Below are 16613 nucleotides of genomic sequence, written 5' to 3' on the forward strand. Positions count from 1 at the left end.
GGTGATTGGGGATGAGGGAGTCTTCTACTATTTTTGGGACGGCAGGCCATAGCAGTGTGAGGATGTTATGCATCGAATGGAGGCATTTTTGGGACTGTCGGCCGGAAGTCGGCTCAGTGTTGGCGATGTTTATGGAGACTCTATCCCTGATTTCAGAGTGTTTCTGTTGCTTACTACGAGTTTTGGATGTGTTTGGATATACCACGAGTGTTTGATCATATTATTATAATTATTTTCTGAAAAATAAATGGTTTTGTCAGTGGCTATGGATTTCCTCTTACACATGTTTTTTTTTTTTTTTTTTTTTTTTTTTTTTTTTTGGTTGTTTTTGATTGTTATTGCCTTTGATACTATTATTGTTACTGTTATCGTTATTTGTATTATTACTTCATTTATTCTGATGTTTTATTAGATGTAGCTGATAGTTACGCCTGTCCTTTGAGGTGATTCTGGTGGGGAGGTCTCCTGGTTCTCTTTTCGGATTGGTGGTGGGAGTGCTGGTAGCGCGGGGGCTATTCTTACGGCGGGCATGCTGATAGTGGCCATTGGTACCTCCTCGAATCGTTCAATGGCTGGTCGTTTCTGGTTTTTGCATTGTTGTTCTCTGGTGGTTTTTATCCTGTTTCTGCGGCAGCAGTAGCTTAGCAGCGGTAATATACTCCACCCTCTTGTGTATGCCACAATTCCTGCGATGATGGTGACCACGGAGAGAATACCTGTGATACTACAGTTTGCGGCTGTGAATATGCGGTGTGTGTATTCTTCTTGGTGGTGTAGGCCTATTTTCTTTGCTGCGTCAATGGTCTGCTGCATAGATTCATCGAACATTTTGGTGTTATCGATATCTGGGATGGCATGATGTTCAACTTGGGTAAGCATACCCATCTTCTTTGGTGCGTCACTCAGACTAGGAGCCATTTCGGTGATATTCATGGTGATGGGTATGCCATGAATTGTTGGTAGTTGGGTCTCGATGAGGCCGGTCCCTTCCAATATGATGGTCTTTGTTTCTGCCGAGCATCTGTTGTTGAGGTGAAGGATTCCTGTTCCATTGATGATGGTCGATTCGACTTCCAGCCCCTGGCATGTTATCTCTAGCCTTTCTGGTTGTATGGCTGAGTATAACCATCCTTCACTGTGGGTTAATTTTGTCCATTGGGTGTTCAAGTTGTTGCTCAGACGTATGTTGCAATTTTGGTATGCTTTTGGTGTTGGGTTTAAATCGGCGTTGGTGAGGAGTTGATACTCGCAACTCGGGGTTGCTCCCGGTTTTTGCATTGGCAATCCTTTGGGGCAAGCAAGGCAGTTTTCTAGGGGGATACAGGTTCTCAGGTAGCTTTCGTCAGTGAGGGCGAATTTTGGACTGATTTTGGAGGTCATGATGTATTCCTTTTCGGGTTGGATATATGCTGCAACTGTTTTGTTTCTTTGCACTGTTTGTGGAACTTTGCATGATATGATTTTGAATAGATCCATTGATTCTCTTGCTAGTAGGGGTATATTCAGAATAACTAGAAATTTTCTTTTGCTGTGTCCTGTTTCCATCTTGCTTATCTGGGCTAAAAGGGTTATGTCCAGTTTCTCTTTGTTGATGGGGAAGAGACTATCCTCTGCAGCCTTTTCTATTTCTTGGGCGGCGTTTTTAATTTGTTCGTTGTTTATTAGCATTGGATTTAGTTTCCCATGTTTTGCTTCCTCAACTGCTTGCACCACTTTGTGAGTAGTTTCTAGATATTTCCGGGCGCCATACTCTGCTTCATTTGCTATTTGTGTCAAATGTTGCAGGTATTCCAGAGAGTTGATGTGTGTAATCATGTTATTTGATTTGTTGGTCAGCCGGTCCAGTTGTTCCTCCGCTTGTCTCATCCTTAAAATGTTCTTGTTATTAATCATTTTCATCGAGTTTATCTCAGCCTGAATCAAGTGTGTGGAATTTTCAATCAGATGTGTTATTTGGCGTTGGTCTTGGTATAATCGATTAATTTCTTTGGTAATATGTTCGTGGTCGTTATAGTCCATTGTTCCGAAAACTTTTCTGGCAATTGTTCCGATAAAGCCGAAGAACGGCGCCCTGGCTGTTCGGGATGGTGCTGGCATGTGCGCTGGGTTGGATTGTAAAACCTGTTGTCCATGTTCTTGGATATGTCGAAGCTCCTTTGCGAGGTCATTCATTTTGTCTAGTCCTAGGGCTTGTCGGCAATTCCGTGGTTCTTGGTGAGCAGCACAGTCTTTGTAATGTTTCTCGATCATAATCTGTCCGGGTAAAGGTTGACCTGATAAGCCTTCTAGATCGATGGTCAACATTAGTCGCCAGTTCCGGTTTATTCTCCTTATTTGATCGATTTTCTCATAGTAGATTCCCGGATTATATGCAAGGGGATCTTTTCGATAGAGCCGTTCCGTTATGGCTATTCTCACCAGGAAACTTATACTCCCGATTATTACGATCAATGGGATGCTTGTCATCTTGGGCCCGGTTATGATGGATCTGAAAGGGTTGGAAAAATTGGGGTCACAAATCTATATGTTTGTCTATTGAGGTTTGTGTTGTCTTCTTTTTTTTTTTTTTTTTATTGACAGCTTTGCTTCGCATTAGGTGGATGCGTAGATTTTTGATCCTGCTTTAGCTAGTTCATCAGCTCTTTCGTTTCCATAGATTCCTTTATGCCCAGGTGTATATTCAAATTGGACCTCTAGTTGTTGAGTCAGGGTATCTAATTCCTTCAATAATTTCTGGTTGACGACTGGTTTGCTCTTTGCATTGAGCCAACCATTCAGCTTCCATTTGGGCAAATGCTTGGTCATGCAGTCGATCAGGTATTTAGAATCGGTTATTAATTTGACTCGTTTTATGTCATGCCTGATGCATATTCTGCAAGCTTCTATGGCCGCTGCGGTTTCCGCCGTGATATTGGTGGCTCTTTCTTCTTTCAGGGTCTGATAGGTATTCAGGGGGTGTCTGTCTCCAAACCAGACCCCTACTCCAGCTATGGCGTTGGTGGTGCCATTGTATGAGCATGAACCATCGATATAGGCCGTGATCCAAGTTTTCTTTTGAATCTGGATTTCTCTCGGGGGCATGTTCCTGTAACCAGAGATTGATATTGTCATATTTTTTTTTTTTTTCTTTTCCTAATCTTCTTCGCATGGTTTCAGCTTGTTGGGATGTTTCATGAACCTGTGCCCATCTTCTGTCTCAAGATATACATTCCCTTTTGCGGTGATGTCTACAATTTCATAGGGCCCAGTATAAGCTTGATCCAATTTTCCGGTTTTTGGTTCTTTCTCGGCATACACGAACTGGCCGATTTTTAACTCTAAAGGTCTTGCTTTTAGATCATAAATCCTTTTTGAGTTGAATTTCGATTCCTGAAGATGTAGGTAGGCGATTTCATGGATTCTTTCTAATTTAGTAATCAGCTCAATCATGTAGTCCGAGTAGGTTTCCTTCCCCTGGTCTGTCTCATTAAGATTGGAGGGTATCCTGGCTGGTTTGCCGTATAATAATTCAAAAGGGGTAAAATTTGTTGCGCTATGAACCGTGGTGTTGTACGACAACATAGCAAAGGGTAGCAGTTCATCCCACTCGTTGAACTCGTTGGTGTATGCCTTAAGATATTCTACAAGGGAATGATGGCTTCTCTCTAAAGCTCCATTGGATTGTGGCCGATAACCTGAAGTAGTGATGTGGTGGAACCTCATGATTTTGCTTAACTGAGCGAAAAGCTTGCTGAGGAAACTTGTGCCTTTGTCGGAGAGAATGATCTTCGGGCAACCATATTGTGCTACGTACTTGGTTGCTATAGCATGTGCGATGGTATGGGCTTTGATATCTTTAAGGGGTACGGCAACACAATGCTTGGCAAAATTATCCTGGATCGTAAGGATGTGATTGTGCCCTTTCGAGGTCGTTGGGAGTGGACCAACGGTATCAATCGAGATTCTCTCGAAGCATTCACTCGGTGTTTCCGTGATCAGCATTGGTTGTCGGAATTTTACGCGTCGTATCTTTTCCAGTTGACAGGTTCTGCATTTCTTGATGAACCTTTCAACCTCTTGCTTCATTCCTGGCCAGTAAAATCGTTCTCTAATTCGGTGGAATGTTTTGACGATCCCTTTATGGCCGGCTGGCAGAGTTTCATGACATTCCTTGATGATTTCCTGTCTCAGGGCTACCGGTGGCATTCCAATGGTTCCATGGCACAGGGTTATGTCGATCGGTTGTTCGTAGAATTCCCTTTCTAAGAAGAATCGAATGCGGATGTCTTCATCGATTTCGTCTCCCTGATTTACCATTTTAACCGTTGTTGTTTGGTATTTTATCAAGGCCTGGTGTAGATTCTTCAAACAGAGTTTGAGGTTTTTGTTCTTGACTTTCTCAAAGTGCCATTGCTTCACTATTAGTGTGAACGTGTAGAATTTTCCACATTTGGTGACTATTACCTGACCTGGTAGAGGCTTAAGCTTTTTGATATGCTCTAAATTTATGAGGTTCAGATCTCTGAGAAGTTTTGTGTTCTGTTTAGTTGGCTCTGCATCCGCAGCCAGAAAATGTGCAAGGTTTCCCTTCGAGAACGTAAGTCCATCTCTTGTTTCGTGAATGTTGGGTGCAGCTTGATAGGACTCATCGTGGGGAATGCTGAGCTTATCGTCTTTTATGATGTCCGTCTTCACTTGTTCTCGGGAGGTACCCTGAGAGGAAAAGGGGGACGGTGTGATGAGTGAGGGCTCTAATTGCTCTGCTATTAGATGGGAAAGCTTTGTGGATTTAACCTTCACCCCCGGTGACGCTGTGTCGTCCTCCTCGAACTCATCGGACAAATTGATCAAGGGTTTCGATCGCTCTTCGAGATCTGCTATCTTCTGGTCGAACAGCTGGGTAGAAGCGTTCAGCTCGTCGAGGAAACCTGGGCTCAGATTTGCTCTTTTCAGCTGGTATAGAGGGGGTGGTTGGTAATAGTCCCACTCTGGTAGACTTTCATTTTGTGACTCTTCAGCTTTTTCTAGGAATTTTTCGAATAGCTGTAAGCCCTTGAGCCTACTTATCTCAGCTTCTGATGGTTCTTCAGGGTCATCGTCCTGTTCTTCCATTAAAGATTCTGATTCAATTATTCCTTGATTCAGGCCGTCCAGTTGCTCTCTTTCTTCAAACACGTCCTCCTCCATTGGTTCTCCTTCCAGAGAGATGTTCATTTCATCAGGTCTCTCGGTGGACCCTCGGGAGTCTTCTGTGTCTTCGGAATCATTCTCTTTCAGGATTGGGGTGTCAGAGTTGGAGTATTCCTTTTCCTTGTCAAGGTGAATCGTTTCCGTGCTATCCCTTCCTGATTCCGGGCTTCCTGGGGCAGAGGGGGTTGGTGTTGTGCTTTCGACTATTGACTCGTTCCCTATTTCCGCTGAACTAGGTGTAACTGTTGTGGCATCGGTATCGAGGTTTTCCGGAGTCTTTTCTGGCGTAGCGCTGCCACTCGGATTTATTTTTTTTTTTAGTGCGGACTGATACTGACGACTATCTCGATAAGAGATAGGTTCTCTCCTGCCCGTGGCGAGGTCGGTCATTCTCCTTGTTTTAATTCGTTCTGCAACTGAACTACCAGGGACTGGTGTTTGGATGACCTCAGGCTGCGATTTGAAACGAACCCGTAGATTGGGATTTCCCACTGTTCTTGATGGTTTAAGGGTTGGACGTGATGCATTGGTTGCCGGTAGACAAACAATAAGCACAGTTTCACCAGGCTGGTCGTCCTCCAATGGGTTCTCGGCAAATGCATCGGCCAGTTGTGCCTTCTTCTGCTTCTTTATTTCCACCTCAAAGTCGAAATCGTTCAAATAAGTTTTCCATTTAACTTGTCTGGAGGTGGGATTGCTGGAATCTCGCAGCCAATTGAGGGCTGGACTATTCGTGATAATGGTGAAAGGCACTCCATAAATGTAAGGTTTGAACTGCCCTAGAGCGTATACCACAGCTAGGCAGTCTCTTTCTGCGGATGTGTAGCGACTTTCAGCTCCTCGCAAGGTTCTGGATGCATAGAGGATCGGGTGTTCATCCCCTTCTTCGTCTTTTTGGCTCAATATTGCCCCTAGTCCCTTTTCCGTGCTCGATACGTGCACTATGAAAGGTTCGTTCATATCTGGATGGTACAGCAGGGAATCTTCAGTAAGGGCATGTTTTAGGAAATTGAAGGCTTCATCGTGTTCCGTTCTCCAATGGTATTGGCAGTCCTTCTTCAGTAGCCGGGTCAGAGGTTCCGATTTTTCAGCATAGTCCTTAACGAATCTACGATAGTAATTGCTGAAACCTAGGAATCTCCGAATCCCGTGTTGATTGATTGGTTTGGGCATTTCCACTAGAGCTCTAACCTTGGAGGGATCAGGATGAATCCCCTCCTCATCAATGATATGTCCTAAATAGGCTACCTCTTTCATGAAGAATTTGCATTTGTCAGGTTGGAGGGTAAGTCCCTTGTCTCGAAGGCATTCAAACAGGTTGTGAAGCCTATGGGTGTGTTCTTCAAATGTTCTGGAGTAGACAACAATATCGTCCAGATACACATAAAGCTCCGTGCCCTTCAAACCTGCGAGAGTCTGGTCCATCATCCTCTGGAAGATCGGTGGGGAATTTTGTAAGCCAAACGGCATTCTGGCGTATTCATAATGTCCGTCGGGACCCGTGAAAGCGGTCTTTTCGCTGTCTGCTTCATCCATCTCGATCTGGTGAAAACCACTTGCAAGATCGAAAACGCTGAAATATTTCGCTCCTCCAAGCTGTGATAAGATTTCCGAGATGTCAGGCAGTGGGTAAGAGTCTCCGATGGTTTTCTGGTTCAAAGCCCGAAAATCGATCACCATCCTCCATCGTTTCCGTCCTCTGGAGTCCGCTTTTTTGGGGACAATCCAAAGTGGAGAATTGTAGGGGGAGACAGACGGCCGTATGATACCTTGCTCTTCCAGTGTCTTGCATTGAGTCCTGATCTCATCCTTGTGTTGTTTAGGGAATTTATATTGCCTTTTATGGATAGCCTTGTTGTCTATTGTACGGATTTTGCATTTGAAGTGTCTAGCTTTCCCTAGTTGATCTCCCGGGAGGTGAAAGACATCATCAAATGTTTTAATCAAGTCGATCACTTTCTTCCTCTCAAAGAGTTTGAGCTCTTGTTCAGGTAACGCTCGAACAATGTCAGCTGCTCTTTGGTGTAAACTTTCATTTTCTTCTGAGGATATTGCCATATTGCAAACTGTGACGTCGGTTCCAGGGCAGTAAATTTCCTCATCAAAGGGTTCTATCCGTTGTGGGGGAATGTTGAGTTCGATGGGGTCTTCGGTGGTATTAATGGCTACTGCACAGGCTATTCCATTTGTGACGGTCACTGCACTTCGGCCTAGATATATTCCCTGAGGTGTATCGACCTTGGGTAGGTATCCAACTTCTAAATCTGGGTTTTGTATTGGGATTCCTATGACCATCCGCGTTCTGGCAGGAATTATCTTAGGTCCGTATGGTCGGTGGTAATCGAACCAATGAATGGGTAGATTCGGTCTTCTCTCGGTAGTGATGGTCCTCTGAAGATACCGGATGTCTACCTTTTCCTGAATCAGAAATTCTAGGCCGAGAAGTCCGGATCCTTGCACTGGTAATTCGCCATCAATTATGTGAAAGGGGACCTCCGCTCCTAGGATTCTGAGGCGAATCAAACCACACGTTGGCAATGCATCTTCTGTTACCCCCGTTAAATACCTCACGATGGGAGGTTCGATCTTGGCACCAGGTTTAATTGCGCGTCGCTCGATGAGATTTATCTCCGCTCCGGTGTCTATCAGGAATTGGTGTGAGTTCCCCACTAAGTTTTTAACTCGTAAGTTGATTCTGGGTCCACCCCCGGTCAGAGATATCCTGCACTCTTTTCTTGTGGGACAACTCGGGACACACATATGCAGAGGTTTTAACGGAGATATGTTGAATGTTATGGTTCGTGTGCTAAAAGATAGATGCGCCTTCAGCTTGTTCAGCATATCGTCACCAACAATTGCTCCATATCCGCCAGGTTGGTGAGGTATGACGTGGAATTTAATTTTCACCTTTGGGTGAAGGGGTAGCATGACAGTCCCCAACGATTCCATAACATCATTGGAGAGCCCCACAATTTTACACGTCTCTCTTATATCCACGATGACCTCTGGTTGTAACGACTGAATGGCTATAAGATTTATGGAAGCCCCCGTGTCCACCAGGGCACTGATCCCATCGTTGGTCAGGTATGGACCCTGAATCCGAATATGGGGACCTCGCTTGGGGCCACACAGGACCATCTCCTTTATTGGTGGTTGCGGTGGGTGCTCGTCAGGGTATGGTATTGGTTCTGACCCTGGTCGCTCGTCATCGCACCCGCTTGACGAGTCAGATACTCGTTTAAAGCCTGGATGGGAAGTCCAGGTGTCACAGTGGAGTTCAGGACTTGTGGGTTTTGATTTCCCCCAGATCTCTGGTGATAATCTGTCCGACCCCGTTCTCGAGAATTATCTCGTGTCCGATTGGGTATGGCGGGCGGTTGGTTCATCTTCAATACTAGAGTTTGGAGGAGCTGCTTTATTTCAGCCAGGTCATCGTTTCGTCGCTCACTCCTCTGCTCCCTCTTAGGAACAGGCTCTTTCGGTGGTTGCGAAGATCCAGTCAAGATTGCAGCTAATTGGTGAAGACTGAGTTCAGCTGAGGCTCCATCGGCTAAATCTTCATTGGACTGTTGTCGCTCGAGCTGTTGGAGTAGCTCTTGGAGAGCCGGGTTGTCCTCTGATCCTCCTGCCATGGCGATAGCGTTACCCCCGTTGAGGCGAGGTGGTGAAAATGGACCCCTGGATGAAAATGGTTCTGAGTTCGCTGATCCCCTTGACGGTCCGGGCGGACGTCTCGGAGGCAGATAGTCTTGCAGCAGCGAAGCTACCAGATCCTTGTTGACTGGCTGATTTCTCCCATCATAGTTGACTTGAAATCCTGGGTTTCCATAGCCTCTACTGGGTGTTGGTGTAAAAGATGGAGTGTTGCCATAACGTCCCTGATGATGCTGAGGGACTGCATATCGAGGACTTGACGTTTGTGCTTGAGGATACGCCTTGAATGACTGCGGTGTTGATTCATTCGCCCACATATCATTGTGTATCCCAACTGAAGGATACTCCGTCACGTACCGGTATTGGTTTTGGTCTTGTATCTCAGGTGCAGGCAAGGTCATACTCGGTCGGAACTCTTCTGAATCGAGTACCCTCAGTACATCATCAATTTTTTTACATTTCTGCCGACGTATCGTATCCTTAACTCCAGGTGTTGCATACTCTTTAAACCTGGCCAGAGCCTCATTGTTCAGGTACTCTTCCAGAACACCTCTCTTATTCTCTGTTTCACCTTCGAGTGTTCGCAACCCAAATTGAACCAAAGCTGCCAATCTTTCTAAGAAGCATTCTAGGGGTTCGTTTGCGTATTTGCATAGACCACGGACTTGGTTAACGTAATAAGTGAAACCGTATTGACCTCGGAATCGTTTGACAAGGATTTTGAGGATGTCTTCAACGGAGTTCAGGGTTTTGTTCGATACGGCGAACTTAGCGGGGGGTAGGAGGCGTTTCAATATCTGAAGAATGTACTCCTCTTTTCTACCATTTTCAGTAGGAATCGATGATAGATTTGCTCTAACAGCATATTCAAATTCATCTAGGGAAGCGTGTTGGGAGGTACCGGAAAAAATTGGTATACTACTAGCGATATCTCTTGCTTTAATATAATCTTCATGGTTCCCAACAAGCCCTGTGGCATTTGAATCACCTGTATAGGTGATATTGACGGAACTATTAGCCATTGAAAAATCGTTTTGAAGGAGGTCAAAAATAAATAAAAATAAGTAAATAAAAATTTGCTTGTGATAGCAAAATCTCGAATAGAATTTAGGCTACCTCCTTCTTTAAAACTTTTGAAATTATTTCATTTGATGCTGAAAATATGGATTGCTTAGATTTCAGGAGAAAAATAGAGGAATGAATTTTCCGATAGAATTAGCCGAGCTTGTTCAGAAAGGAATAAAAGAATTCCTACTCTAGGTAGGAAGGAGTCGATCTCAAAACAAATTTAATGAATGAGTTGAAAAGGAAACCGAATTTATTCGATATCTGAGGAAAATTCTTTATTATAAATTTGGCGGTAAGAGTGAAAGGAAGCCTAGAACGTGTCCTACCGACTGCGCCATGAAATTCTAGCTGTTATGTCCGGAGACGTTGTCAGCGTCGGAGGACAACTGTTATGTAATTGAGTTATTTGCGGAAAACAAGAACTAGAAATTTTGATATAAAAATACGGAATAGCTAAATTGAAAAAATGGAATGAAGCTAAGTATTTTTATATTTGAGATTTTGTTTGGACGACGCTAGGTTTAGTTTTTTCGCTCTTACCTTAATTATGTTGTTAATCTAAATGAAAAGGGGAATAAAGGAATTAGGAATAATCAAATGATTCCGAGTAAATTTTGTTCTCAAAAATGATATTCTCTATTATGAACCTTTTTGAATTACAATTAACAATGATTGATTCTTATCTAGAATTTTGTGTAAATTTTATTTGACAAGAAAGTATTAACGGTAAAATATTTGTCCCCGAATAGGTTCTTAGAGAGTTGATTAGCCAATTAATTCGGAATTGGAGAAGAATATAATTATTTTTATGAGACTCACAGTTCAAGTGTGTAAATGTATGCTATCCCTTATGTATTGGGGATGTGTGGATCCTTCGGTGACACAATCGTCTTTCTTCACCAGAATCAGAATGGCCTCTGATCCTATCATGAATACTTCTTATTCATGCCACGTTCACCCACTCGCTTATAATTAATGCACAATGTTTTTGGATAAGTTTTTGAGAATGTCCACAACCACGGAACCTGATTAATTAGTCCTCTTAAAATGCAAGAAACACTCCTACTTTCGATTAAAGGATTCAGTATCCCTGTACACTTCCGGCCGTTTAGCTATTTATTATGGTGAAATAGATTACCGCGCACTATATCGACTCTATCGCGAATTATAGTATGGGAGGCCCGAAAAAGACAGATTGATTCCGGAAAGTAATTTCCACCAAGTCAAACTATCGCTCCGACGGTTGCTTCTAGACTGATTTCGATTTTTGATTTTGGGGAGCGGATCGGTTCGTGGTGGTTACACGAATTGATTTCTAATTGGTGGAAATTATGGCGTGGTTTTCCCACTACCAATTCTTAGAGGGGATCGACCTGTCAAGTCAGCGGTTTTGGCAGTCAGCAGTTTTGACAGTGCATGATTTCCGCGGTGGAGTTCAATGCTCTGGTATGTGTCATACTTTTTGTTGGGGTGAATGCACTTGCCGAAATGGTGAAACCGATTTTTGGTGGACGTGGTGTTTATTATTTGAGGAATGTATTTCCTGTCGGTTAGTATCTATGGGGAATGCGGGAGAAGTTATTGATAATGGGTTTTGGATATCACAGTGCTATAAAGACAAAATTATTTTTGTAAAGTTTTCAAGATACTGCACTTGAATCAATTATTATTTTGAACGTATTTCTATATACCATTTTCAGCAGTTGCAGATACCTTTTCTTAAATGAACAGTATAAAATAGACAATTTTATTTTGTATCTCTGGCTTTAGCTTCTACCATGATTTTATTCCCCCTGAATTGTTCTCCTTTTGGCATTGTCCGACCCTGCGGGCTTTCTTAATATTCTCTGTAAGTTTTCATAGAAAATATATTTGAAAATTATGTAAAATTTCAATTCTCAACATTTATCGAAACAAAATTTCCTTCGTCACTCTAATTTCTCCTTACGATCTTATTCCATCACAGACCTTCTCTCCCTTTGGCATGTCCTAATCACCCCCGAGCCCCTTTGCGCGCCGTCCACCCTCTCATTCGCCCACACTATCCTCCAGCCCACCGAAAGAATAAAACATCGTCTTGCTCATATACGCCCATGCGAATAAAACAGTTACACCCCCTCCCCTCACATATATACTGCCCCCTCCCCCTCCCTGGTGAAACTCCCGCCACTCCCCTCTCTTTTCTCGCTCTTCGCGATTTCGCGCGTGTCCCTCGAGTCCTGACCAACCGGTCCCGTCTAACAAATGAGCCACGACACCCCACATAATGGGGGTGTACTAGTGTGTGCATGACGTCACACACGAGATTCAAGCATACACATACTACATGTACAAAGCTAAGAGAAGATGGAACTTGAGGAAACCCTCCTGGCCCCAGAGGAGGAGAGGTAAATCCATATTTTACACCACCACCACCATCACCACCGACTGAACGCCTCCGGCATCGTCCACCCTCTCACTCTTCTTTCCGACATCGACCGCCTTTACTTGTTTCGTTTCTTCCATATTACTTCTAGCCCCCAGCCTCCTACCCACTCTGTCTTACATATCCCTGAAAGATCGTGCGTCCTAGAAGAATGGGGATGAGTAAAAGGTCGATCGATGGACTAAGAAATATTCTTTTATGCCGAAACTCTTTAGGAATGATATTAAAATTAATTAATTATTATGGTATTTTGATGAATTTCATTAATATTCAATTTTAGCTTGTGTGATAAATGAGTCGGGTGTGGATAAGAAATTACGATTTTTACGATTACGACGAAAAAAATTAATACTGCATTTGCAATAATAAATTTTGGGTTCGTGTTCACATTTACGATTTTTTAAAAAGAAAAGAATCTAAGTGATATTTAAAAAAAAAACTGGCGCGTGGAGTCCCTTAAAAAATACAATATACTTATACTACTTGACAAGAATCCTACACTTATACTGCTAGTAATCCGGAGAGATCGATCAGAAATTAAATGCAAATTGTCAACAAATACTCGAGTAGAGTGAGGCTCACTTCTTTGTACTTTAATCCTACGTTAAAACCAGAATGGACACTGACCGATTGTCCGTCCGTTGAATGACGTCCCTTGGACACCTGATTAAGCGCCACACCCGGTAGCTCGAGGAGTGATCCTTTATCCAAACGGTGTTTAAACTGGCGCAGACTGGTTTTCGGTGAGATTAATAACTTGTTTCCATTTCGCTATAACTTGGCATTCTCTACGTCATGAGAATAATGGATTGTATTAGGTGGCGATAAAAATGACGAGGGCTGCCCAACAAAACAGGGGATTTTCTACTGTTTAACATCATGAAAGATAAAAAACTTGAGCACTTTGAAGTAAGACAGAGAAAAATCGATACTGGATTTGCAATAATAAATTTGGGGTTCGTTTTCACATTGTGTTCAGGGGTTGAAGGGATGGAAAAATAGGGTTCTAGGGTTTTTAAGGGGAATGAGAGATATTTTAACATGGCAGTCGACACATGGGAATATGAAACTGATCGTTTTTTTGTTGTTCTCTATCGATCACCCATGGATACATGTGTCACCACAACTAGCCCTTTCTTGGGGATTATTAAAGTTTCTCCAGAAGGGGTTAAAATATCTATATTTTTTCGGAGGTCTAGATGGGATATTAAAAAGAATAAAAGACTTTAGCGGCTGTGGGCAACCGATAGCCTGACACGCCTGTAAAAATTCCACCTCTCGATGTTGCTCTCGTTTCGTCTTATTATGCAGCCTTGGTTGTGTGTTATATAGAATAGGGTCGGAACTGATCAGTCGATTCTCCTGGATGGTAGCTCTCTTGGGAAATACTCATCGTAGAAAGTATATGGGTGTTGAGCGATGTCGTGATGTTTCGTTTATCATAGACACTTTGCTTTTATCGGAGAATCAAGGCAATTTTTTTCAATGTCTCATTTTCTCGAAATCTTTATTTATTGTTTCTATATTCATAACGTTTTTGGTGATTGAAAATTTAATTATAATGTCGTTAATCGAAGATGAATAATGAACGCTATAATGAAATCAATTAATTTTTCACAGTTATGCATTGACAATATGGTCATTCCAATGCTGCATTAGAAAAAGGCAAATAATTAAGTATTTAAATATATAAACCAAATAGATTGAGGCCATTTTGAGTTTATGGGTCATGGAATTAAATATTTTCATAGAATTATAATTATAAGTTGAATTTATGAATTTATTCAAGTTAGCAGATTCAATGATGTTAGGAAAAAAGAGAAATATTATATAATGAACAATTCATCCGAAGAAATTTTCATTGATAAGTCACCGAGTCTTGTTCAGTCACTTGAAGGATGGCACAACTGGGAGCTCTGACATCATGGTAACTGAGAGGGAATAAGAGGGTTTCCAACAGAGAGCGATGTACATCACAGCCCAAAGCTGAAAGCACAATGAGAAAGAGACGATAAGAGAGGGAGAGAAAGAGAGAGAGAGAGAGAGACAGGGTTTATGAAAGCAAAACGAAAGTGAGACGTGCGTTGCCTACCTCTACTCTATTCCCAATTCTACGGTGAACCCCTCTTGTTTTAGATCTTGAACAATTCCCATTTCTTTTTTTTTCTTTCATTGCACCTTTCAACTTCAATGCGCTATCGATGCTTGTCTATACGAGATTGAGAAACAAATTCTCCTACTGCGTGCATCTTTTTCGGGGTAATCAACTCAATGGTAAAATTTTGAATGGTGCATCCCAACGACTATCCCTCACAAATTGATTTTGCGGTAGATTATATGCACATGTGTAAGTTTGAGGTGCAGATCGAGTTGTTAAATATGACACTTGAGGTTGGCACGTAGCCAGATCTACTCATAAAATGTCCAGCCTATAACCTTTCTCTCCCACTCTCTTATTCCTCTCCTATTTTCTTTGCCACTCTTCAATAACACTTTTTAGCGGGCCATTGTGTCCCTAGGTATTTCCATCATAACCCACCCTCAACACACACGAGGCTAATCATATTTTCTAATCCGAGACCGAAGTAGCTGTAACAACAAAAAAAAAGATGAAAATAGCGAAAAAGGAAAAGTGGGGGAAAATACGGGGTCCTCTCTTCTCACGGCTATATCATATAATTTTTCCGACAAAAAGCACTTACCCTCGCCCCTACCATGCCTAGAAAGTCTTCATCCTTTCCACTTGCCTCCGGACGTTCTGCGCTCAACATCGCCTTCCCCCCTCGCCCGTCTCGCCACCGCATATCTCCATCTCTCTTACTCCTCTCTGTCATCTCTTCTCTTTATTATATCTCCTAACCTTCTTGAAACGCGTTCTTTTAGACGAGAGGCAAAAGTGCATTTATATCAACATCAATTGAATTTTTCAGACTCCTTAGAGAAACAGTGATTATGCTTGATATATTTTTTTAATGTTCTCGGAATGCTACATAGAAGGAATCATTTCCTTCAAGAAGGAACGTTGCTATAGTTACGCTGGAATAATTCATCTTGAAATATGACTTGTGGATTATTTATTTCAATTAATTATTCTTCGGCAGAATAATAAAACCAAAGTAGGAGTAAATTTGGAGAAAAATTTACAAATTTATTCGAAAGGTTTCGGTTATGTTTTCTAAATGAGAAAAATAATGTTCGCATGTTTGAATTCAATTTACCAAGTAAACATCGATTTGATAAAGTTAGGAAATGCTGGATCTCCATATCAGTTAATCATCAGTAGTCGCATTCACATTTTCCCTGAATGATATCTGGTATAATATTGACTCAGAGTGTATGTGTTTTCTATTCAAAAATTTTTATGAATACAAATTCTCGATAATCATAATGTTATGAAAGAAAACTCTCATGCTGAGGCAAAAGAGAGCTCGATGTACTACTCCTTTTGAATGGAGAGTAAAAGTGAGGAAGAGAGTAGATCGGTAAACATGGGTTTGTGGCAAAACGGATACTCGTGTCGGCATCTGACGGCACTTGAAGATCGATCCGACGGCACAGTGGATGCTTCCTCGTTTTCACGACAATAGAGCCCGAGGAGCATTTTGTTGCTCATTGTCAGTAATTCCTCAAGACTACTCTACTCTCGTCTTCTACTCGCCGGCTACTCTAGTCTCCCAGCGAAGAGAGAAATATAGTGAAAATGAATGAGGAAAGAAAAATATTCTAGCACTGTATGGGAATGATTTTTCCAAGGCGTCAAATAAATTTCCTCGACGTGTCGCACGCGCTAGCATCGTTCTCCAGCTATAGAGTAGATAATTCCAGAATAAGGCAGACTGCATTGGAGAAACGCTACGAGATGGAAGCCGCACGAGGGGTGAAGGACCTTTTTTTTTGCCACCTTCATATGTTTTCCACTAACGTCTCTTCGTCTCCATTTACGTCCTCCCAGTCGCTCAATAATTCTTTCTTTACGCTATTTACGTCTACTGCAAAAGTTGCCAAAGCTTAAAACGAAACTCTTTAGGTACATTTGAGAAAAAGAACGATAAACAAATGAATGAACAAATAAATAAATGATAAACTAAATTCGGTGAAAAATTCTTTCAATAAATCTGAATTAATGCACAACGCAAAGTTTTACTCCCATTTTCCATAGGTTTCCGTCTACATGATAATTCTGAACGCGTCTAACGATATCCCCCACCCCCTAGATAAACTTGACAATATTAACTCGAGTATAACAGAGATAGAGTAACGCCAGAATTTCCCGGGGTTGAAAATACATTGGATCGTT

The 16613-nt window shown here is 42.2% G+C and overlaps 2 protein-coding genes across 2 annotated transcripts; both read right to left on the bottom strand.

Moving 5' to 3' along the window:
* Positions 1-400: 400 nt before the first annotated feature.
* Positions 401-11490, bottom strand: LOC135164274 (uncharacterized). The gene is made up of 2 exons (XM_064124459.1): positions 10711-11490; positions 401-2488 (listed from the first exon to the last, which is right to left on the bottom strand). Exon 2 carries the CDS (start codon positions 2464-2466, stop codon positions 409-411), a length of 2058 nt encoding a protein of 685 aa, XP_063980529.1. The 5' UTR covers positions 2467-2488; positions 10711-11490; the 3' UTR covers positions 401-408.
* On the bottom strand, positions 2593-3111 carry LOC135164791 (ribonuclease H1-like). The gene has a single exon (XM_064125462.1). It carries the CDS (start codon positions 3109-3111, stop codon positions 2593-2595), a length of 519 nt encoding a protein of 172 aa, XP_063981532.1.
* Positions 11491-16613: the final 5123 nt, after the last annotated feature.

The sequence above is a fragment of the Diachasmimorpha longicaudata genome, chromosome 7 (assembly GCF_034640455.1).
Source record: "Diachasmimorpha longicaudata isolate KC_UGA_2023 chromosome 7, iyDiaLong2, whole genome shotgun sequence".
Classification (NCBI taxonomy): domain Eukaryota; kingdom Metazoa; phylum Arthropoda; class Insecta; order Hymenoptera; family Braconidae; genus Diachasmimorpha; species Diachasmimorpha longicaudata.